Genomic DNA, 23,749 nt, shown 5'->3' with positions numbered 1-23,749 from the left:
GGAAATGTTTAAACTCAGAAACAACAATTCCAACACAATATACAATTTGATTCCACAAACCTAAAAAATATATTAAGATGCTTTCCCAAACAAAGTCTACAGAATGGCATAAAAATCATATTATAAACCCAGAGATTAAAAATCTGTTTTTAAAACACATTTAGATTAAATAATGAAAAGGCCAACCTAAAAGTGTGACTCAAACATTTGGTGTTTGCAGTAAAGAGATAAATAATGCAAGTAACTGGACTTAACCTCTAAATATTGCACTACAGGAAGCACACTGTAACTATTTCAACACCTACAGAGGAGACTCATCTCAATTGTTCTTGGCTCCCACTGCCATTCTAGGAGAGTTCCCCATCCTGTTTATCACTGTGTGCTCCCATTCATCAATTTCATTCAGAATCACACTAGGAATCGATGCCACCCAGGCCCAGTGTGGCTCTGGGGAGTGCCTGACATGAGCTTGTGCTCATCCGACAGAGCCGGTGAATCAAAGTTACCGGCTGGCTGCAGCTCCTCCCTACCTTGGCAGCCAAGGTCAGCCAGAACAGAGCTCCTGGCCTTTCCCTCTCCAGAGCAAGAGACAGTCTGAGCTCAGTCAGCTTGCAAGTGATCACCGCAGCAAAACGGAAGCATTAAAGACAAGGGTCTTACACAGTAACAGTAATGACAGTACGGCTTTAAGTACTGGGGAGTCCTAAGGTAATTTTGTAAGTTTGCTGGAAGTCGTAAGATAACTTTGTAATTTACTGTTAAAATGAAAAAATAGGCAAACAGCCTTTCAAAGCTCCTCACTGCTTAGAGGTCACAGCCATGTAGTAAACAGCCTGAAACTTCTGATTGTGGTCATTTCTAAGCCATTCAGCATTCAGGAACCATTCTTCCCACAGAAATGACTAAACTTTTATATATCTAATAAAGTCTGATAAAGATCACCTAATGCATAAAGCAGCTGAAATACTACGATATAATGGTCAAAATAATTCAAAATGCTTAAACTAATACTATTAAGTATTCATAATTAACAAATGTATAACTAAATAATGGTTAAGAAAAGGTATGTTAAGAAAAGGTTTACTTTTATCTTGAAGAAAGCAAATGGAGACTTGAGGAAGATTTTACAGGAAAAGTCCAAAAACACTCCGTGGGAACGCTGAGTCCAGAAACTCTGTGTGAAGACTCACGGCTTTCACACAGTCCAGCCAGGCTCTTCCTCAACACAGGTGACACACAGCACGCTCCCACATATTTCACCAATATTTACTGAACACCTACTATACTGAAAGCATTACTCTAGCTACCAAGTTTCCTACTGACCTTAACGGTGTTAGGTGACAGTATAACAAGTAAAGACAGACAACCAAATGTGAAAGAGAAAATAAGAGGTTCTAGAAGGACCTATTAATGGTATGGGGTTGACCATACAAATAGCCCAGCCTCAGAAATCACCAAGAAAACTCACTGTTCACCACTTGGAAGATACGGAAAGTCCCATTCCAGAGACAGGGTGGAAGCCCTTGAGGGACCCGTCATAGAAAAATGCCTCCACTGTACAGGAAGTAGATGACCAACAACAGCCTGTATCAGGTCTTCTCAGTCTCCTCAACGAGGCAGGACGCTGCCTCCACAAATATGCTGCCTCTGCAAGCATGATGCTCTTTTCTGTCACGAACCTCAAAGGCCAAAGGACCAAGATCAGAGAGAACAACGGGGGCTGGAGAGAAGAAGAGAGAAGGACAGGGATAATGTGGCAAGGAGAAGAATGAGGCATGGAAGAGATTTAATACCAGCACACACTGGGGGCTTGGCTCATTGAGAAAATACCTCCCAAAGACTGTCAGGGGAGAAACAGACATAGCACTCCTAATTAAGGAAGGAGTCATGGAATTTATTCCATACTGTACTCCAGACTTGCCCACAGCTACCCCTTCTTCAAAAAATGTATGGAGTTATACATGTCTACTGGGAAGTCACTTCTTTCTCCCCCAAAAAGGGGAAGGTTACTAACATTTACTAAGCATCTACTTATGAGGTGCCAGTCATGGCCTATCTGCAATATCTGATGTCCTGTGAGACAGAAGGAAAAACTGTCCCTATTTTAGGCTCAGAGGTAAAGTACCCCAAGGTCTCCCAAGTGAGTGAAGAGTGCCGTGATTAGGTCCATCTAACTCCAAACCCATTATACAAGAACACATAGCTCAGCCCTCCACCTCAGCACTTCAACCAAGAGCTGACTTCCTGAACAGTTGCAACTGCAATACACAAATGTAAAAAAAACAAAAACAAAATCAAAAACAAACAAAACTTATTTGGGTTGTTTGTTGTTATAGTCATTTGTTTATTTTTATAGTCACTGGCTGAACTACTCTAGGAAATCTATCCCCCCGCAGGATGCAGCCACGGACCCCCTGCTCAGACTCTGCAGTCGCCAGGCTGAAATGCCACCACCAAGTCTCCTTCTATTTTTCTTGGCTTTCCGGAGGTTGCTCCTGGCTCCACGTAAACCACTTTCTGGTCAATGTGATGGCAGCAGTGGCGCCTCTGGAGTGGCGGCTGCGAAGACTGCAATGAGGGAGGTGTGCCTAGGGCTGCATGCTCCATGGAGCTGGCAGGATCCCCATCCCCTTCCGAGTTGGCAGGTATGCATGTGCTCACGGCACTGCTGACATGCCTGGCACTCTGCCGGCTTGGCCTTCTGCAGACTTTGGGCGCCAACAAGCACGGGAGGGTGGCTCGGGGCAGGCCTGCAGGCAACCCTTGGGACAAACAGCCTGGGAACCATACACGGCATGTTGATGGTGGGAGTCCCACAAGTTCCTGGGCAAAAATGGGCAGGTCCCCTGTGAAACCCTATCTTCAAGCCAAGAACAACCTGAAGCCTCAGGGCCGGGCTGCCAGTTCTCAGTGAGGTCCACTGCCGGAAGTGAGGACTTCATTGATAACCATACAGCCAATCGGATAGTGCTTTTTCTAGGCCCGCCCATGGCTGCCCATGGACCAATCAGCATGCGCTTCCTCCCTTCTAAGTTCATTAAAAAAGCGAGTTTCGGCCAGACTCACACAGAAATTGGGACTATCAGCTGCGGGAAGGAGCTACCCACTCCGGGTCCCCTCTACTCTGAGGGCTGCACACTCCACAAGCCAACCTGCCTGCGGATAAAAGCTACCCACTCCAGGTCCCCTGTCCGCTGAGGGCTGCACACTCAACAGAACGACCTGCCTGCTGATAGGAGCTACCTACTCCGGGTCTCCTCTCCACTGAGAGCTGCAATCATCGGGACCACCTGCCTGTGGAGAGGAGCTACCCACTTAGCGTCTCCTGAGAGCTGTACTGTCGCTCAATAAACCACCTCTTTGCCTTGCTTACCCTCTAGTTGTCCATATACCTTGTTCTTCCTGGATGCCGGACAAGAACTTGAGACCAGCTCAATGGTGGGAATGAAAGAGCTGTAGCACAAACAGGGCAGAAACACGCCCTGCCATTCGCCTTATTGCAAGCAATGAGAAGGAGAGAAGATCTGTGGCTCTTCAGAGAGCCCAGACTTAACGGCTCACCGAGCCAGGGCTGTGACATCCTCTTTGGGGATCTGTGGTTCCTAGCGTCTCCAAGCCTCCTGGGGCCACGTTTCCTGGTGCCCGCAGTGGAAGTTGCTTACGGAACGCCTGATTTGGCCACAGCCTCACACAGAGCCGGCACCTGGAGCTGCCTGCCCTGCCACAGCCAGCATGCCTGGCTGTGTGCAGTGGCCAGATCCCATGCTCGCTCACACACCCCTTGCCACTCTGTTCCGGGCTCGCCCTCGGCAGGCGTGGGATCCGGGCCGGCAGCACAAGCTAAGCAAAGCCTGCTGGGCCAAGTAGGCAGAATGAGCCCAGCAGGCCTAAGCAAAACTTGGACAAAGGCTCCACGGGCCATAGAGGTTTGTGGCTGGAAAAGCAACACCCCAAAGATCCTGTGACAAAAGGTGGTGCTCAGGCTGGCTTAGCTAGTTGGACTTCCAAGCTTCATCACTGACTGTGTGTGGCTTAGAGACCTCTCACAATTCAGGGATTTCACGACTTTGCCCGTGTTCAGTCAGGGATGGGATGGCTTGGAGGTCTTCTCCATTGACTCCTGAGACCATCACCTTGGGCAAAAACCATCTTCCAGGCTGACAGGGAGGCCTGTGATGTCATGTGTAAGCTCAGCATTGTAGGACTCACCTTGGGGACAGAGGACCATGCATCATTTGGCCAGCTCAGAGGTTGTAGGTAAGCCCCTTGGGTCAGTGGGCTCTGGCATCATGGAGGGCTGTTATCTCCCACGGAGTCCTTTCACATTTGCCCCGAGTCCCATTGCAGCTGCTTCTGAGAGCGCCTAGCACATGCTCACAGTCTCCTGGCTCCAGGATAGGCTGGATCTAGGACTCTCCATGAAGCTTCTGGCTGGGTTGCTGTTTCTGCCCTCTGAAATGGTGGCCACCAAGCTCTCCAGTGTTCTCAACGACATCCTCAGAAATGAACTCTGCCAGGCTATTTTTCAAACAAAGTCTGTAGGGAAAGCTGCAGACATCTCAGCGCCTAGGACCTGTCTCTCACCCTGGGCAGAACCTCTGGAGTATGGCATTGGAGCTGGGGACAGGACAGCAGCCAGCTCTACCAGGAGGGATACTCAGGTCATCAAGTGGGCACTGGGGATGGGGTTGTGGTGTAGCCCCTCCAGCACTGTCACCTCTGCCTTACAAGCTGCTGGGGCTGGAACTCACTGGGATACAATGCTCAGGAGCCCAGGCAGAGTCTAGAATATAGTCCACTTTAAGTTACTTTATGTTAGTGCCCTAGGCCAAGCCTGTCAGGAATTGGGCTTCTGCAACATGAGTCTGGGGAAAATAAGAACCATGGCCAGCCCCTCCTGGGTGGGGCTGCAGCCATAGCCTAGGAAGTGCAGGAAGACAGAGCCCCTGACTTTTTGGCTGCATGGGCTTAGAGTAGAGCTTCCTGCACATGGAGCTGGGGTAGAGAGGAAGATAATAGGCCATGGCTCCATTTCTGCAGACTCAATCTGTTCTCACTGAGAAAGAAGGTCTCGAAAAATATTAAAACAAGTATTCCTAAAGGTAAATAACTGAACAAGTAAGGTTAATTTTAGAGATTCTCTTCAATGGATGAAAAGCCCTCCATAGGTTTTCAACTAGGGACAATTTACATTTGGCAACTTCTAGAGACACTGTTGGTTTTCACAACCAGAAAGGAAGTTAGGAGAATGCTACTGGCTTCTGGTGGAATGAGGACAAGAATATTCTCAACACCCAACAGTGCAGAAGACAGACCTGCCCACCACAGCAGAGACATATTGGGCCCAAAGCACCAACAGTGCTAGGTAGAGGTGAGAATGCCTGCTCTGGAGGCTTCCATCCCAAACTGGCATAACAGAGTAGGCCGAGCCAGACAGTCAGAAGCTGAACACCAGCCCTGTAACTGACTACTCAATGCTCCCTTTCAAGTAACTTGACCTTGTTAGACCTCAGTTTTTTAATCTGTATAAGACTTACCCTGGAGTTATGTTGTAAAATTCAGGGAAAATACATGAAAGCCTGTCATGAGTGTCATATACTGGGAACTTGTATCATGGTAGCTAGTTGTTTCTCAAATTTGGAGAAATCATTAAAGTAGATTATGTAAGAACAGATCTTCACATGGCTTAGTCCAGCCCACCCTTTCCACAGAACATTCTACAACTGAAATGTCCATGCAAATCCACATCCATAATACCCTCATTTCCCCCTCTGAACCTCCTAAAAGTATTTCCACATGCTACTGAGCATTCTTGTGGTCTCTTACTCTACACAAATATTAAATGCTTTTCTCTCCTAGCTGATGCATTTTCAACTAATTATAGCTTCTAGCAACTCAGTGCCTAAATCTGCCCTATCTATGTAACTACCTCACCAATTTTATTTTATTTATTTTATTTTTTGAGATGGAGTCTCGCTCTGTCACCCAGCCTGGAGTGCAGTGGCGCGATCTCAGCTCACTGCAAACTCCACCTCCCGGGTTCACACCATTCTCCTGCCTCAGCCTCCTGAGTAGCTGGGACTACAGGCGCCCGCCACCATGTCCGGCTAATTTTTTTTTTGTATTTTTAGTAGAGACGGGGTTTCACCATGTTAGCCAGGATGGTCTCGATCTCCTGACCTCGTGATCCGCCTGCCTCGGCCTCCCAAAGTGCTGGGATTACAGGCATGAGCCACCATGCCCAGTCACCAATTTTATTTTTAATCCTTTTAAGTACCCTGTAATATGGGAATTATCATTGTTAAAATGGAATCTGGGAAATACAGAGACATGAACCCACCTGTCTAAGGCACAAAAAGATCAAGAGCCATGAAAAGATTCTCCGGTTATTGGCGTTATCAATTAAAGTATATCTGAGACAATGTAATCTGATTACATATACTTTAAAAAATATAGGGCTGGGCACAGTGACTCACGTCTGTAACCTCAACACTTTAGGAGACCAAGACGTGAGAATGGCTTGGACCCAGAAGTGCAAGACCAACTTGGGCAACACGAGAAAACCCCATCTCTACAAAAACTAAAAAATAAAAAATTAGTGGGGCATGGTAGCAAGCACCTGTAGTCCCAGCTACTCGGGAAACTGAGGTGGAAGGATCACTTGAGCCCAGGAGTTCGAGACTGCAGTGAGCTATGATTAAGCCACAGCACTCTAGCCTGGGACACTGCGAGACCTTTTCTGTCTCTGTCTGTCTGTCTGTCTCTGTCTCCCCCTGTGTGTGTGTGTGTGTGTGTGTGTGTGTGTGTGTATAAAATAAAATATGAAAATAAAATATAAAAATATTAAAACAAGTATTCCTAAAGGTAAATAACTAAACAATTGAGGTTAATTTTAGAGATTTTAGAGACATATATTATATTATACATGCATATATATATACACACACACATACATATATTTAAATAAACCGTTAGGGGTTATTTGTCAAAAGAATTATAAAAAAATAAATTGCACGAGCTCACTGGTTTCAACTAAGAAGCAGTACAAGAAAGGTTGCAGTGCATATTATTTTAAAGTTACAGTTTTTTTCTAGATTGAATTTTCCCCTTTATGTATGGGTGAATGTTCTGATATGAAATATTAAAGTAACGTAAAATGGACTAAATTCTAGACTCTATCTGACACATCTGTGAGATGTCAATGCCATTCACTCTACTCTAGATTTTCTATTACATAAAGAAAAAAACAAGTGAGAATCTCTGGAGCCTCATAAATTTCCTGTATTCTGTGTTTCTAAAAGTGAAATAAATATCTAAATTTCTGTAAACTTATTAAACACTGAAAAAATAGCTGACTTTGTTTAAAGAAAAAAGCCATGCCTCATGTTAAATCATATGCTATTTTTTAAACTTAGAGAAAAACAACGTTATTACTTTTACTCAAGTTAAGTACAGTTAAAAATACTAACCTTGCAATAACTGAGGTGATTTAAAGAGAGAAAGAATGAACTCTAGCAAATCAGAAAGATGGCCAGCTTGACTTATTTCACAAGAACTGCATCTAATAATTTTTTAACAGAAAGCACTCGCTAAAACTGACGCCAGTTAAGGCTCAGCAAAAAATGTATTATTAAGTTGGCCTGCTTATATCCTATTACAGACTGCTTATGAATACTTGATTTTATTTTATACAACTGACAAGAGTCAACAGAAAAGGACAGGCTTAATGACAATTAAGATCAACTCGTGTATGTGTCACATAGGAGGGTGCATCAAGTGTGCTGAAGAAACTGACGGGACACCGTCGGAGCACGAGTCTGTCATATCGCATAATAAGTTACCCTGTAATATTAGTAGACTTCCTACAACAGCTCACAAATCCAACAGCTCTGAAAGAGATGGGCTAGGGTATACGGCCAACAAAAGAAAGATAGGCATTGACTTTGCATTTATAATACCAGATTGTCTGCCATTAAACTTAATTTTTAAATCATTTATATGATTTAATGACTCTGCATGAAATTTTCAAGCTGGTAGCAAGACGAATAGCACTACAGAGACCATGTGGATGAGTACAGTGTCATTTAACCACCACCCCGTCCCACTAACAAGTGACAGACAGCTGAGGTACTATAATATGTCCCAAACACTTAAAGTATAATGTCATCACTTAGGAGACAAGTGAAAAAGATATTGACATTTATAAGAGATTGATGAAAATTAGTTCTAAAGCATTAATTTCTCTTAATACCACTAAAAGAATTGTGTGCACTCTGGAGATATTTGATCTGAATTAAGAAAGTGATGAAGTAATTGATTAATTGGAATTTAAGCCATCAGTCACCAGATCCATCAGCAGCTTCATTTACATTCTAAACAATCAGCTCACAGCCCAACAGAATATTCTGTGTTAATACACAGTCAATACGATGCCATGAGCAACCCACCATGCTGTAATGACAAGCACCCAGCTGCCAGTGTTCAAGCTGGGATATGGTGCATATATTAACACTTAGGACTTCCATCATATCTAAGATTTAAAATATTGTAATTATAATAAACAGTGTGTTATCAGATTTTTTCAAACTGAAACTAAAAAGCAATAAAATAGTATTAAAACTGTTAGTAGATACAAAAATTCAGTACATTTGTAGTCTACTGAAAACAACTAGGCAATAAGATAACTTTAATTACTTAAAAATCACATAAACAGAATTTCTAAAGCTAAGAATTCTTGATTGAAAGCAATATTATAACACAAATTTTATATAGCTTGAAAGCTATTTGGTCTATTTTATAAGGAGAAGAAAAATAGCATGAAAAAACAATCTGACTTCTTTTTTTTCGAGACGGAGTCTCGCTCTGTCACCCAGGCTGGAGTGCAGTGGTGCGAACTCGGCTCACTGCAAGCTCCGCCTCCTGGGTTCACGCCATTCTCCTGCCTCAGCCTCCCAAGTACCTGGGACTATAGGCGCCTGCCACCACACCTGGCAAATTTTTTGTATTTTTCTAGAGATGGCGTTTCACCATGTTAGCCAGGATGGTCTCGATCTCCTGACCTCGTGATCCAGCCATCTCGGCCTCCCAAAGTGCTGGGATTACAGGCGTGAGCCACCGTGCCCAGCCCTGACTTCTTAATATCTGCATTTGAGTAACTATTATTTTAACAATTTAAATTTGACAGAAAAAATAAAACTGAGGATGAAAATAGAAGCATAGATTAAAACAAACTACAGCAGGGTCCTAACTTGAACCCATCAATAATCCTCCAGGGATATGTAAACAATAAAAAATCCAGCATACATGTGCAGTGTATACATTTTTCTGAGGAAAGAGGTGATAATTCTTAAGATTCTCAAAGGGATCCACAACCTTCAAAATATTATTACTCCACTATGAAGAGTGATTCTCCCTACAACATGGAATGTAAGACAAAATTAGAGAGAAATGTTTTAAAACATCATCAATTTGAAAGTGTTATTTATCCAAGGTTAACACAATTGATTATCTCATTTGAGTAATGTTCTAATATTCCATTTACGTTTTTCTGTCTTACTATGGCTTAAAAATGATGCAGTGAAACATTAAGAGGCTGAGGAAGAATTTCCAAAATTGCTATTAGTGGCCGGGCTCAGTGGTTTACACCTATAACCCCAGCACTTTGGGAGGCCAAGGCAGGTGGATCGCTTGAGGTCAGAAGTACAAGACCAGCCTGGCCAACGTGGTAAAACCCCATCTCTACTAAAAATACAAAAATCAGCCAGGAGTGGTGGCGTGCCTGGAGTCCCAGCTACTCAGGAGGCTGAGGCAGGAGAATCGCTGGAACCCAGGAGGCGGAGGTTGCAGTGAGCCGAGATCGCGCCACTGCACTCCAGCCTGGGTGACAAAGCGAGACCTCCTCCAAAAAGAGAAAAAACAAACAAACAAACACAAACCAAAAAAACCATAAAATTGCTAATAGTCATATAATGTTAAGCAAGGTATTTACATTCTCCAGCCCTCAGATTCCTCTTCTGAAAAGTGGACATTTCTAAACACCTTTCAGCTTTAAAGTGCTTGACTTTGTTCATAATTTATCTTCTAACACAATCTACATAATCTTTTCCACTTAATTAATTACCCAAAACTGTTTTCATATTTGGAATAGTATCTTCCACATATTTCTATCACAACTGTTAAAAGGGCAATTAATACAATAGCATCTCCCAAATTAAAGCATTTTGTTATTCATTACACTGGATACACATTTGTAAAACAGGACAAATAAATCATAAATAAGTAGGTGAAGTAAGCAGGGATGGCAGTATAAAAACCTCTGAAAATATACTTCTGTGTAACTGCAATGAGAAGACTAGTGAAAATTGCCAAAAGCAACTGTTTCAGAACTCTGGAAAATAACCGGACTTGAAAGAATTCCAGGAGCATTTATTCAACAAAAACACTAAACCTAGCTAAGAGTGAGCTGTGTTAGTTAAAATCCCTGCGGCAATCACTAACAAAATAGTTTTTTAAGTACATTATAATAGAAATGATGGGGAATTAAAACACCACATTAGAAAATATTTAAAACAAAAGAAGGCAGTAATGGAGCAACAAAGACACAAAAATATCACAAGACACACAGAACACAAACAGCAAAATTGCAGATGTAAATTCTGACTTATCAGTAATTACATTAAATAGAAATGGATTAGAGGCTCCAATCAACAGGCAGAGATCGATGGAACCTTTTGAGTGTGCCACCTACCTCCCATTAGGCTCTGGTGTATAATCAGATGATATAAAGCCATGAATGAAGTTACAGTTTCCCAGGAAGAACATGTACATCACAAATGTAGGTGTGCTTAGACAGAATCCTGAGAAACACCATTTAAATTTCACAGAGAAAGGGGATGTAGGGTGAAGTCATGACAAAAAACATCTCATTCAAAAGGTCTGGCTGCAAAGCAAAGGACAGAGACGGGATGGTAGCTAGATAGGTGTGCTGGGTCACTGGGGGTTGGGGGTGGTCTTTGGTGACTGGGTAGAGACACGTTTCAACGCCTATAGGAAGAAGGCAATGGAGCTGTAGCTGAAAGTGGCGGGGTTGAGGGGAGGGTTGATGGCTAAGAGTTAATGAACAGGTGGTAAAGGCAGACAGGAGAAACACTGAGAAAGCTGGAATAAGCTGCCTTCAGGAACGGGCCTAGTCAACGGGAACACTGTGGGTTACACAGTGAACTCTACTGATTCACAGAGCTGCAGTCAGATGCTTGTGTGGCCTTCTCAGCTGGAACTCTACAGCCAGGTATGAGAGAAGAGACACTGGAGAGACTGATGTAGGGCTGTAAAGCTGATCAGGCAGGGTAACAGGGCAAAGGGAGCTCATCTGGACAGGGAGAATAATAATAATTAGCAAGTGTACATACCTGCTAAGATTTTAAATGGATACATTTTGCTGGATGTGAATTTTCCTAACTAAAGCTGATTTTTTAAACAAGCAGACTGACAGAATGAATGAAAAATCATGATGCAATTACATGCTGTCTACAAGACACACACTTCGTGTTCAAAGACACAAATAGGTGGAAAGTATGACAACAGAAAAAAGGTGCAAACAGTAACCAAAAGAGAGGTGCATGGCTGAAGACAGTTTATAATGATAAAAGGGCCAATCTGCCAAGTAAACATAAATATATTACATCTAACAGCAGAACTTCAAATACATGAATCAAAATCTGACAGAATAGAAGGAAAAACTGAGAAATAGTGACAAACTTCAGTACTCCACATTCAATAATGGATAGGACAACTAGATAGAAGATGAACAAAAAAAGAAGATTTGAACAATGCTGCAGACCTAGAACAAAATCTGTGGAATATTCCACTCAACAGCAGCAGAATGTAGATTTTCCTCAAGTGCATACAGAATATTCTCAAGGATACCCAGTATGTTAGGACATTTTTCACAAATGTGAATAAACTTCAAAGGATAGAAATCATATAAAGTATGTTCTCCAACTACAATGGAATGAAATTAGAAATCAATAACAGAAGGAAATTTAGAAAATGTATAAATATGAGGAAATTCATATTCATTAATTAACAATGAATCAGGCCAGATAAGGTGGCTCACACCTGTAATCCCAGTGCTTTGGGAGGCTAAGGTGGGAGGATCACGTGAGGCCAGGTGGTCGAGACCAGCCTGGGCAACACAGCAACAGACACAGCCTGTCTCTACAACAAAATTTAAAAATTACCCAGGTGTGGTGGTGTATGCCTGTATTGCTAGCTACCTGGGAGGCTGAGGCAAGAGAACTGCTTGAGCCCAGGGGTTCAAAGTTACAGTGATCATCATAGTGAACTATAATCATGTCACTGCACTCCAGCCTGGGTAACAAAGCAAGACCCTGTCTCTACAAAAATAAAATAAAAATAAAAATAAAAACTAAAAATAAATAAGCAATGAATCAAAGAAGATATCACAAGGGAAATTAGAAAATAATTTTGAGATGTATGGCCAAACCTCATGAAATACAGCAAAAGCAGTACTTAGATGGAAATTTGTAGTTATGAACACCTGTACTAAAAAAGACCCTCAAGTAAATAATCTAACTTTCCACCTTAAACTACAAAAAGAAGACTAAACTGAACAGAAAATAAGTGGAAGGAAGAAAACAATAAAAACAGAAACCAATAAATGAAATAAAGAACAGAAAAACAAGTGAGAAAAATCATTAAAACCAAAAGCTGGTTATTTTAAAAGATCAACAAGATTGACAAACCTTTAAGCTAGAGTGACCAAGAAAAAAAGAGAAGAGTTCAATTACTAAAATCAGGAACAAAGGAGGCTACATTGCTACCAACCTGACAGAAATAAAAAGGACTGTAAGGAAATCCTAAAAACAACTGCACGGCCGCAGATTAGATAACCTAGATAAAGTGGATTAGATAACCTAGATAAAGTGGACAAATTATGAAAAAGACACAAACTACCAAAACTGACTTGGAAAGAAATAGATAATCTGAATAATCCTGTAACAAGTAAAGAAACTGAATTAGTAATTTTTTAAAAATCAGAGTAAAGTCCAGTCCCAGAGGGTTTCATGGGCGAATTCTATCAAACGCTTAACAAAGAATTAATAATAATTCTTCACAAACTCTTCCAAAACATAGAAGAAAGAACACTTCTTAACTCATTCCACTAAGGCCAGTATTACCCTGACACCAAAACAAAAATAACACAAGAAAAAGCAAAACCAAAACTATAAGTCAATACATGTTTTTTTGTTTTTTTTTTTTTTTGAGACAGAGTTTCACTCTCGTCACCCAGCCTGGAGTGCATTAGCACAATCTCGGCTCACTGCAACCTATGCCTCCCAGGTTTCAAGTGATTCTCCTGCCTCAGTGTCCTGAGTAGCTAGAATTATAGTCCTGTGCCACCATGACTGGCTAGTGTGTGTGTGTGTGTGTGTGTGTGTGTGTGTGTGTGTGTGTATTTTTTTTAGTAGAGACGGGGTTTTGCCATGTTGGCAAGGCTAGTCTCAAACTCCTGACCTCAAGTGATCCACCCACCTCAGCCTCCCAAAGTGCTGGGACTACAGGTGTGAGCCACCACGCCCAGTCCAATACATCCTTTAAAAACAGATGCAAAAAAAGCCTTAACAAAACAGTCGCAAATCAAACCCAGCAACACACAGAAGGACTACACGCCCATGATCAAAGGTTATGTATTCTGGCCTCTGTCTGTGGTTGAGGAGATGAGCCTTTCCGGGGACTGGAGGGCCTGCAGACTTCTCCCACGCAGCAGTCTGTGCTGTGAAGCAATGCACTATGAGATGAGTCATTCACATGTGACAAACTATGAAGGCAGCCTACCCACTGGACTGCAAAAGCACCTAAACGGTCTCATTACATTATTGTTAAGAAGAGCAGAATTACTTGAAAAAAGATCACATTATACTCCAATATTGGCAAATGATGGCTTCAAAATATAAGCAGTAACACTTCAAAAGCAAATAATGCCACTTGCAAAGGGAATTAGTAAGAAGGCTTCCAGAATGAAGAGCAATTAGGATGAGAAATCAGTTAAGGAAACACCAGCTATCATAAAAGATTAACCTTGCAAACGGAACTGCTTAACAATAGAGTCCATTTGATAATGGAAGAGGAGGGGCTCTGTTCCATACATTCATTCAGGACACCAGGCTGACGGAAGATTTGGCATCTTTAACAAGCAGTTTCCAAGACTGCCCTAGTCATGGCCATCTAACCAGCAAGGCGGAAGAGATGAGCAGGTGCCTGCAGGAGAGGTTAGGCGCAGGGCTAGATGTGGCATACAGACTTTTGGCTCTCCCTCTTTGGCCAGAGTTCAGTGACATGGGACCAGCTAACTAGGCAGGAAAGGGAGTCTAGCTGTGTTTCCAAGAGGAAAGAGAAATGGGCTGGAAGTAGCCAGCCAGTCCCTGCCACAGTTGGGAAAATAAAAGCTCACATGAAACAACACATAATAAACGTATCAAGTGTACAGAAGTCACTTGATTATTGGGTAGAGCTGATCTCCCGTTAATGGCAGAATTCATCTCACAATGTAAGTAACCATGCAACTACAACTGGTAGAAAGAGAAAACATTTGGCCAGGTGCAGTGACTCACGTCTGTAATCCCAGCACTTTGGGAGGCCGAGGTGGGTGGATCACAAGGTCAGGAGATCGAGACCATCCTGGCTAACATGGTGAAACCCCGTCTCTACTAAAAATACAAAAAATTAGCCGGGCATGGTGGTGGGCGCCTGTAGTCCCAGCTACCTGGGAGGCTGAGGCAGGGGAGTGGCATGAACCCGGGAGGCGGAGCTTGCAGTGAACGGAGCTCGCACCATTGCACTCCAGCCTGGGCGACAGAGCGAGACTCCATCTCAAAAAAAAAAAAAAAAAAAAGAGAGAAAACATGTTTCTTCTTTGACAAAAATGTCCCTTCTAAAAGTATGTTGTTTATAAATACAGAAAAATTAAATCAACAACTCTGAAATCTAACAGTCCTTTCTACAGTTTTCACATTAGAAATAAGATATATGATGAGTTTTTAATAAAAATAATAACATGCTTAGCTTCCTATAAAAACTACTGTTCATTTATAAATAACGTCAGGAATGTAGGGCAGAAAGAAACTCTGGATATTACTTGATATACCTCTCTCGTTTCAGAGATGATGAAAACGTGTGCCCACTTGGCAAGGTCACATAACTAGAAATGGGCCAAAGTGATTTAAACTCAGGTTTCCCAATTTCCAACAGTTTTTCTATTTGGCGACACTAGGCTTCTATCCAATTACCTCTTTTCCATCTTAGTATTTTTGAAAGCTCAGGTCATATAAACAGCATTTTTTCTGCAAAGTCTGCATCAACTCAATAGGCAAAATTATCTGCTCCCACATAGCCCCAAACATTTCTGAGTACAGTACCTATACAGTTAGGATTATTGCTGTCAATGTATGCACTTCCACCAAGACTATAAACTTTTTGAAAGTTGCTCCCTTTTGTATCTTAAGCAACAATTAGTGCCTGGTACATATTAATAATAAGTGGTAAATAAGTATTTGCTGAATTGCTGAATAAAACTGCAAATGCAAAATAGCCATCAAATTTTAAGTAACATCATCATTTAATTAGATGTATGAATCTGAATGAAAACACTCATTGGATACCTAGGTCCTGAAAGGATTATTTTTAAACAAATATATTTCACAGCAAACACCCTTTTAAATATTGACAATTAAATATAATTTAGATGTTAATGAATTCAATATACTGTCATTCAAAGAAAATTTTTATAGGATGCTTTTTACTTTTACCTTTTAAAGTGAAAATTAAACTATGAAAATACTAAATCATCAGCAATGTAACTGGAGCATATGTTTTTACTTTGTAAAGTAGCTTCATATGAAAATGTGGACTGTCTTTTCAGAGGTTTCATGTGTTTACATTCAAAGTAAAATAGCATTTCTACAGAATATTCCTCATTGCTGCAGCATACTAAAAATGTAAAGAAAACAGTTTTTCCTTGTATAGATATTTGTAAATTTGTTTTTGCAATAATAATATACAGTTAGGTAAGTTTTTTTAAATGTAAAAATACCTGCTTTTTCTGAAGTCCTAAGAAACACCATGTCCGATGGAATTCTTTGATTCTGCAAAGAGCATTATAAAAGATTAATTATCTATATGCAGGTTTACAAATTAACACAATTCCATTCCAAATAAGAAATACCTATGAAAACAACTAAGATAATATAATTAAAATTGTGCTGAAATAACTAACACAATTTGTATATAAAAAATTGATATTTTAATTCACATTTTAATTGAAATGCTAAGATTTTTTTCCCCATAAGTGAGCCATATAATGGTATGTAGTAGTGACTTCAAAAATGCTTCATGTCCGGCGGCTCACGCCTGTAATTCCAGCACCTTGGGAGGCCGAGGCAGGCGGATCATGAGGTCATGAGATCGAGACCATTCTGGCTGACATGGTGAAACCTTGTCTCTACTAAAAAAAAAAAAATGCAAAAAATTAGCTGGGCGTGGTGGCAGGCACCTGTAGTCCCAGCTACAGGCTGAGGCAGGAGAATGGCATGAACCCGGGAGGCAGAGCTTGTAGTGAGTGGAGATTGTGCCACTGCACTCCAGCCTGGGTGACAGAGCGAGACTCCATCTCAAAAAAAAAAAAAAAAAGCTGCATGTCAGCCAGCCATGGTGGCTCACGCCTGTAATCCCAGTACTTTGGAAGGCCAACATGGGAGGATCACTTGAGGACAGGAGTTTGAGACCAGACGAGGCAACATGGCAAAGCTCCACCTCTACAAAAAGTTTAAAAAGTAGCCAGTGTGGTGGCATGCCTGTGGTCTCAGCTACTAGGGAGGCTGAGGGCTGAGGATGGCTTGAGCCAGGAGGGTCAAGGCAGCAGTGAGCCATGTTCATGCCACTGCACTTCAGCCTGGCAAGCAGAGGGAGACCCTGTTTCAAAAAAAAAAAAAAGCTTTATGTCTGAAAAAAACGTTAAATATTGCCATTTCTGTGGCCTCTGTTAGTCTGTACATGTAACACAGCAGGTATTGCCTTATAAAAAATTATGTCCTCCCTATTAGACTAAATGGCCCTGGAAAGTGAGGAGGACTGTGGTCCTCCAATGCCCACAAAACAGAGCACATCATACACAAAACACTTAATAGACGTGAAAGAAGAAATCTATGACTGAACAAGCCAACACGCAAAACCCCACAGATTTGAGGAGATATTCTTTCATGACACAGAAAAACTCAAAGACATTTTATGGCATATAAAAACTCTAACAAGTCACTATTCATATATTTAATTATTATCACTAATAGTTCTATCAACTGGGAAAGCTATATCAGTCTAAAGAAAAAATACATAATTGTACTAAGAATACGTCACATAATGTCATGAATTATGTATGATTTTTGAGACCTAAGTAAAGACTTATCTACCCATGGTAAATAAATGGATAATAAATGGTAAATGGATTGTCAGTCAACAGGTAACATGTTAAAGCTGAAGAAAGCTATGTTATTGGATAGAGCTATTTCTTTCTAACACTAGGGGAAAAAAACTAATATTAGCATGAAACCAATAAAAGATGTGCAAGACCTCTACACAAAAAACTATAAAATATCGTTGAGAGAAATTAAATGTGAGGATTAACTGTACAACCTAATAAAACTAGATTAAACTAGAGTAGTTAAGAAAAGATGAGATTACACCAAGATAGACGATTATACCAATACAAAACTAGATGTCCAAAAATAGGTCCACATATATAGGGACACTATGAGAAAGATGAAACTGCCAATCAGTGAGGAAATAATTGTGTTTTCAATCAATAGCACTGAGAAAACCCAGTACCGTCAGGGGATGATGGGAGACGACACCTGACCTCGACTTCAATGTAAACACAAAAATCTATCTAGAATTACAGCTCTAAATGTGAAAGCCAAAACAATAAAATGCCTAAAAGAGAAAAAAAAAGTTTTTTCCCCACTGAATTGTCGTCATTCATCAAACATGACAAGAATATTTTCATGACTTTTTGAGAGGTAAGGATGCTTAATAAAGACCATCAACAAAAATTGTCTTAAAAAACTAACCTTAAATGAAAAGATTAATAGCAGATTTCATTAAACTTAAGAATTTCTGTTCAACACAGCCTGCCAGGAAAGAAGAAGATATCTGCAACGCATATATAACTAACAAAAGACTCCAAACCAGAGTACATAAAAGCCCACAAACTGATAAGAAAAGAAAGAATAACTCAGAAGAGAAATGCCAAGAGATTTTAGCAGGCTTGTCATATAAAAAACAGACACACACAAAATCATATGAAAAAGTATTGAATCTTATTAGACTTCATAGAAATATGCATTAAAACCACTTCTACTAATTTACACTCTCACCAACAGTGTAAAAGCGTTCCTATTTCTCCACATCCTCTCCAGCATCTGTTGTTTCCTGACTTTTTAATGATTGCCATTCTAACTGGCGTGAGATGGTATCTCATTGTGGTTTTAATTTGCTTTTCTCTAATGACCAATGATGATGAGCTTTTTCTCATGTTTGTTGGCTGCATAAATGTCTTCTTTTGAGAAGCGTCTGTTCATATCCTTTGCCCACTTTTTGATGGGGTTGTTCTATTTCTTGTAAATTTGTTTAAGTTCTTTGTAGATTCTGGATATTGGCCCTCTGTCAGATGGACAGATTGCAAAACTTTTCTCCCATTCTGTAGGTTGCCTGCTCACTCTGGGTTTAGGGGAGGGATAGCAACAGAAGAAATACCTAATGTAGATGACGGGTTGATGGGTGCAGCAAACCACCATGGCACGTGTATACCTATGTAACAAACTTGCACGTTCTGCACATGTATCCCAGAACTTCATAAAAAAAAAAAAAAACACTTCTACATACATATCAGAAATGCTAATTTTAAAAGGCTGAAAATGCACATGCTGGCAAACATGCCAAGGCACTGCTGATTGGAGTAGAATTTGGTACACCACTTTGCAAAACCACATGCAGGGTCTACCATAGCGGAACTGCATAACCCAAAACACAGCAGCTCCACTCCTAGGCACACCTGCAACAGCAATGTGTGGATGTATGCACCAAGAAATATAGTCAAATATGACACGAAAGTATCCTTCATGATGGGCAAAACATAGATGTAACCTAAAAACCCATCGACAGGAAAACAGATAAAAACCACACTATATAACACCCAAATGGGTGGGTAACAACCACACAACAACATGGATGTATCTCATAAAGAACATGGGGCCAAAAAAGCACCTGCCCAAACACACTCCCACCTCGGTAAATTTTCTAGGCACTCTTGCCAAAAATCAATTAACCATAAATTTCTGAGTTTATTTCTGGATTCTCAATGTAATGCTAGTTCCTGTAAATGCTGATTACTGTAAATCTGCATTAAGTTTTGAAATAGTGAAATGCGAGTATTCAAAGTTTGTCCATCTTTTTCAAAATTGTTTTGGCCATTCTGGGTCCCTTCAATGTCCCTATGAATTTCAGAATCAGCCTGTCAATTTCTGCAAAGACATCAACTGGGATTTTGAGAGGCGTAACACTGAATCTACAGATCAATTTAGGGAACACTGCCTTTTGAATAACATACTTCTAACCATGGGCATGAGCTGTCTTACATTTACTTTGGTCTCTTTAATACGTTTCAACAATGATCATGGCTCACTGCAGCCTTGAATTCCCGGGCCCAAGCAATCCTCCTCCCTAAGCCTCCAAAGTAGCTAGGACAGCAGATGTATGCCACTGTGCCTGGCTAATTCTTTAAATTTTGGTCTATGTTGTCCAGGCTCGTCTCAAATTCCTAGTTTTATGTGATCCTCTCGCCTTGGCCTCCCAAAGTGCTGGGATTACAGGTATGAGTCATCATGCCCGGCCTTTAAAAGTATTTTTAAAAATGTCATATTCAGACTCTTTATGTCCTTATTCTGTCTTATTTTCTATGGAGTACTCATAAACAAACTAGATAATTTCAAATAATTATGGACACTTTTTGTTTCTTTTTGCTTCCCCTCAAAACTAGGGGCACCACAAGAGCAAGGAGCCCTGTGTTCTCCTAACACCGCATGCCACGGTGTGAACGCACAGCTGCTTCTCTGACCAGTCACCCACCTGGGATATATGGACTTTCTGGAATTGAGCTACTGTGAATAATGTAGATACAGACATTCCTGCACAGGTTTTTTTGAATCAACATAATTTAACATTTCTCTGTGATAAACGTCCAGGAGTGCAACTGTTGGGTAGTATGATAGTTACAGTTTTTTTTTAAAACAAACTATACAGAGATTTTCCAGGATACCTGTATTATTTGTATTTCCACAAGCAATATACAAGTGATCCGCTTCTTCACGTTGTTTCCAATATTTAGTATTGTCACCATTTTTTCATTTTAGCTGTTCTGATAGATGCATACTGATATTTCATTGTGTTTTAATTTGCATTTCCTGATGACTAATGATGTTGAATTCCTGCTCATGTGTTTATTTTTATTTTTTTATTTTTTGAGATACAGTCTTGCTCTGTCACCAGGCTGGAGTGCAGTGGCGCAATCTTGGCTCACTGCAACCTCTGCCTCCCAGGTTCTAGCGATTCTCCTGCCTCAGCCTCCCAAGTAGCTAGGACTATAGGTGCACACTACCACACCCAACTAATTTTTATATTTTCAGTAGAGATAGGGATTCACCATGTTGGCGAAGATGGTCTCGATCTCTTGACCTTGTGATCCGTCCCCTTCGACCTCCCAAAGTGCTGAGATTACAGGTGTGAGCCACTGTGCCTGGCCCATGTGTTTATTTTCTATCTGTAAATCTTTGTCAAAATGTCTCTTGAAATCTTTTGCTCATTTTCTAATTTCAAATTTTTTTTTTTTTTACTGTTAAGTTTTAGGAGTTTTTATATATTCTAGACAGAAATCTTTGTTGAATATATGGTTTACAAATATTTTCTCCATCTGTAGCTTTTCATTGTATTCACATGGTTTTCACAAGGCACACATTTTTAATTTTAATGATATGCAATTTATCATTTTTCCTTTTACACATTGTCCTTTTGGTATCAAGTCTAAGAAATATTTTCCTATTCCTAGATTCTAAATTTTTTTTTTTTCTAAAAGTTTTGCAGTTTCACATTTTACATTAAGTCCATGATTTTTTTTTTTAAACCTCAGGATGCCCAGCGCCATTTGAGAAGGCTACCTTTTCTCCACTTAATTGTTTTCACACCTTTGTCTAATTCTGGTTTCTCTATAATGTTTTGTTAACCTTTGTTTCTATCCTTCTTCCACACTATGTTGACTAATGTAACTACGCAATATGCCTTCACATCAAGGGTGATTCCTCCCACTTTATTTTCCTTGTCAAAGTTGGTTTAGCTGTTCTACAACCTGTGCCTTTCCGAATTAGTTTTAGAGTAAGATGATCTATGTCTTTAAAAATAAGAAGAAAAAAACCCTGCTGAGACTTTGATAGGAATGGTATTAAGTGTACAAAACCATTTTGGGAAAACTGGAATGTAGAATGCTCCAATCGAAAAGAGATGGGTCTATTTACTTATGTTTTCTTAGATTACTTTTATCAACACATTGTAAGTTTCAGCATAGATTTCCTTTTCATAGCAATGACTGTAAGAGTACTGCATTTTTGGCCAGGCGCGGTGGCTCACGCCTGTAATCCCAGCACTTTGGGAGGCCGAGGCGGGCGGATCACAAGGTCAGGAGATCGAGACCATCCTGGCTAACACGGTGAAACCCCGTCTCTACTAAAAATACAAAAAATTAGCCGGGCGTGGTAGCGGGCGCCTGTAGTCCCAGCTACTCGGGAGGCTGAGGCAGGAGAATGGCGTGAACCCGGGAGGCGGAGCTTGCAGTGAGCCGAGATTGTGCCACTGCACTCCAGCCTGGGGGACAGAGCGAGACTCTGTCTCTAAAAAAATAAATAAAAAAAAAAAAAAAAAAAAAAAGAGTACTGCATTTTTAATTTCTGTGCCCACATTTTCATTATTATATAAAAATGAAGTTCATATTTGTGCATCAATCTTATAACTTGACACCATGTTGAACTCACTAGTTCCAGGAGATTTTCTATAGATCCGTTAGGGTTTTCAACATATATGTATATGTATTTATGTGCATGTATACGTAGTTATGTCATCTGCAAATTGAGACATTTTTATTTCTTTTCTAATCCATCTTTTATTTTCTTGCCTTACAGACTAGAAGTGCCATTGAATAATAGTAACAGCAAACATCCTTGTCGCCAGTCTCAGAGAGGAGGCATTCAGTCTTACACCATTAAGTATTTTATAGATTCTTTTTAAACAAGATATTGTTACTGTCCCTCTAATCCAACCTGCTCAGAGTTTTTATCATGAATGAGTGTTGGGTTAAGTCAAATGGTCTTCCTGCAACAAATGATTGTGTGATTTTTCTTTATTCTGTTGATAGCGTAGATTACACTGCTTGATTTTAGAATGCTGAACCACATTTACACACCTGGAATAACCTGTACTGGGTTGTGATGTATTACTCTTCTTTATATACTGCTGATACCAACTGGGCTGCAGTTTTCTTTTATTGTACTTTTTTCTGGTACTGAGATAAAGATATTCTTGACCTCATAAAATGAGTTGGGTAGTGTACCATTCTCAATTATTTTCTGAAAATAACTGTGCAAAGTTGATGCTAAGTCTTCTGTAATGGTTTTAAGGAATTCTCCTGGATCTAGATATTTCCTTCCTAGAGCTTTAAATTACTAATTCAGCTTCTTTATTGGCTACAGGACTATTGATATTGTCTATTTCATTTTGACTGAGTTCTTATACTTTATGGTTTCAGAAGAATTTGTCCATTTCTTCTATTTATGAGCATCAAGGTGTTTGTAGTATTTCATAACTGTCTTTTTAATGGCTGCAGGATCTATAGTGAAAGCCCCTATTTCATTACTAATACTGGTGATTTGTGACATCACTTTTTATTTTGATAAGTCTTGCTTGCTAAAGGTCTATCAATTTTATTAACTTATTTAGAAGAACCAGCTTTTGTATTGATTGATTTTCTATCTTGTCTTCCTATTTTCCATTTTACTGATTTCTACTTTTATCTTTATTATTCCCTTCCTTCTGCTTGCCTTGGTTTAACTTTGCTGTCTTCTCCTAATTTCTTGCAGTAGGGGTTTAGATTACTGACCCAAGACCTCTGCTTGTTTCCCCATAGGAGTTTCATGCTACAGAATTCCTCCCAGCAGTGCCCTTACACGCATCCCACTTATTCCAGAATGCAGAATTTTCACTTTTATTCAGCTGTATGTATTGTTTCCTTGAGACTACCTATCCTATAAATTAATTCAAAGGGTGATGTTCACTTTCCACATGTTTTAGAGTTTTCCTGCTGCCTTTGTTACTGATTTTTAACAACTCTATTACAGTGAGAGAACACACTCTGTGTGATTTCAATTCTTTTCAATTTGTTGAGGTTTATGGTACAGAAAATGGCTTATCTTGGTGAATGTTCTATAGACACTTGAAATAAATGTGTTCTCTCCTACTGACAGGTACGGTGGTCTATGCATGCTAGGCAACTCCTGCTGGTTGGTCCTATGCAAATCTTCCACATCACTGCGGAGCGTCTATCCCCTACTTTTATCCAACGCCTGAAGGGTGGTGCTGA

The 23,749-nt window shown here is 40.4% G+C and overlaps 1 protein-coding gene across 6 annotated transcripts in view; it reads right to left on the bottom strand.

The window, feature by feature from the left end:
* ATP9B (ATPase phospholipid transporting 9B (putative)) overlaps positions 1-23,749 on the bottom strand; it is a 322,333-nt gene that overhangs the window by 224,265 nt on the left and 74,319 nt on the right. For all 6 annotated transcript variants that reach the window (XM_008952694.5, XM_003827309.6, XM_063597385.1 and 3 more), the window contains exon 7: positions 16,112-16,163. In XM_008952694.5, coding sequence (XP_008950942.2) covers positions 16,112-16,163 — 52 coding nt within the window. The remainder of the gene's footprint in view (positions 1-16,111; positions 16,164-23,749) is intronic.

This window comes from Pan paniscus, chromosome 17, assembly GCF_029289425.2.
Source record: "Pan paniscus chromosome 17, NHGRI_mPanPan1-v2.0_pri, whole genome shotgun sequence".
NCBI lineage: Eukaryota > Metazoa > Chordata > Mammalia > Primates > Hominidae > Pan > Pan paniscus.
Note: the sequence above shows the minus strand (reverse complement) of the source record. Positions and strands in the feature narration are given on the sequence as shown.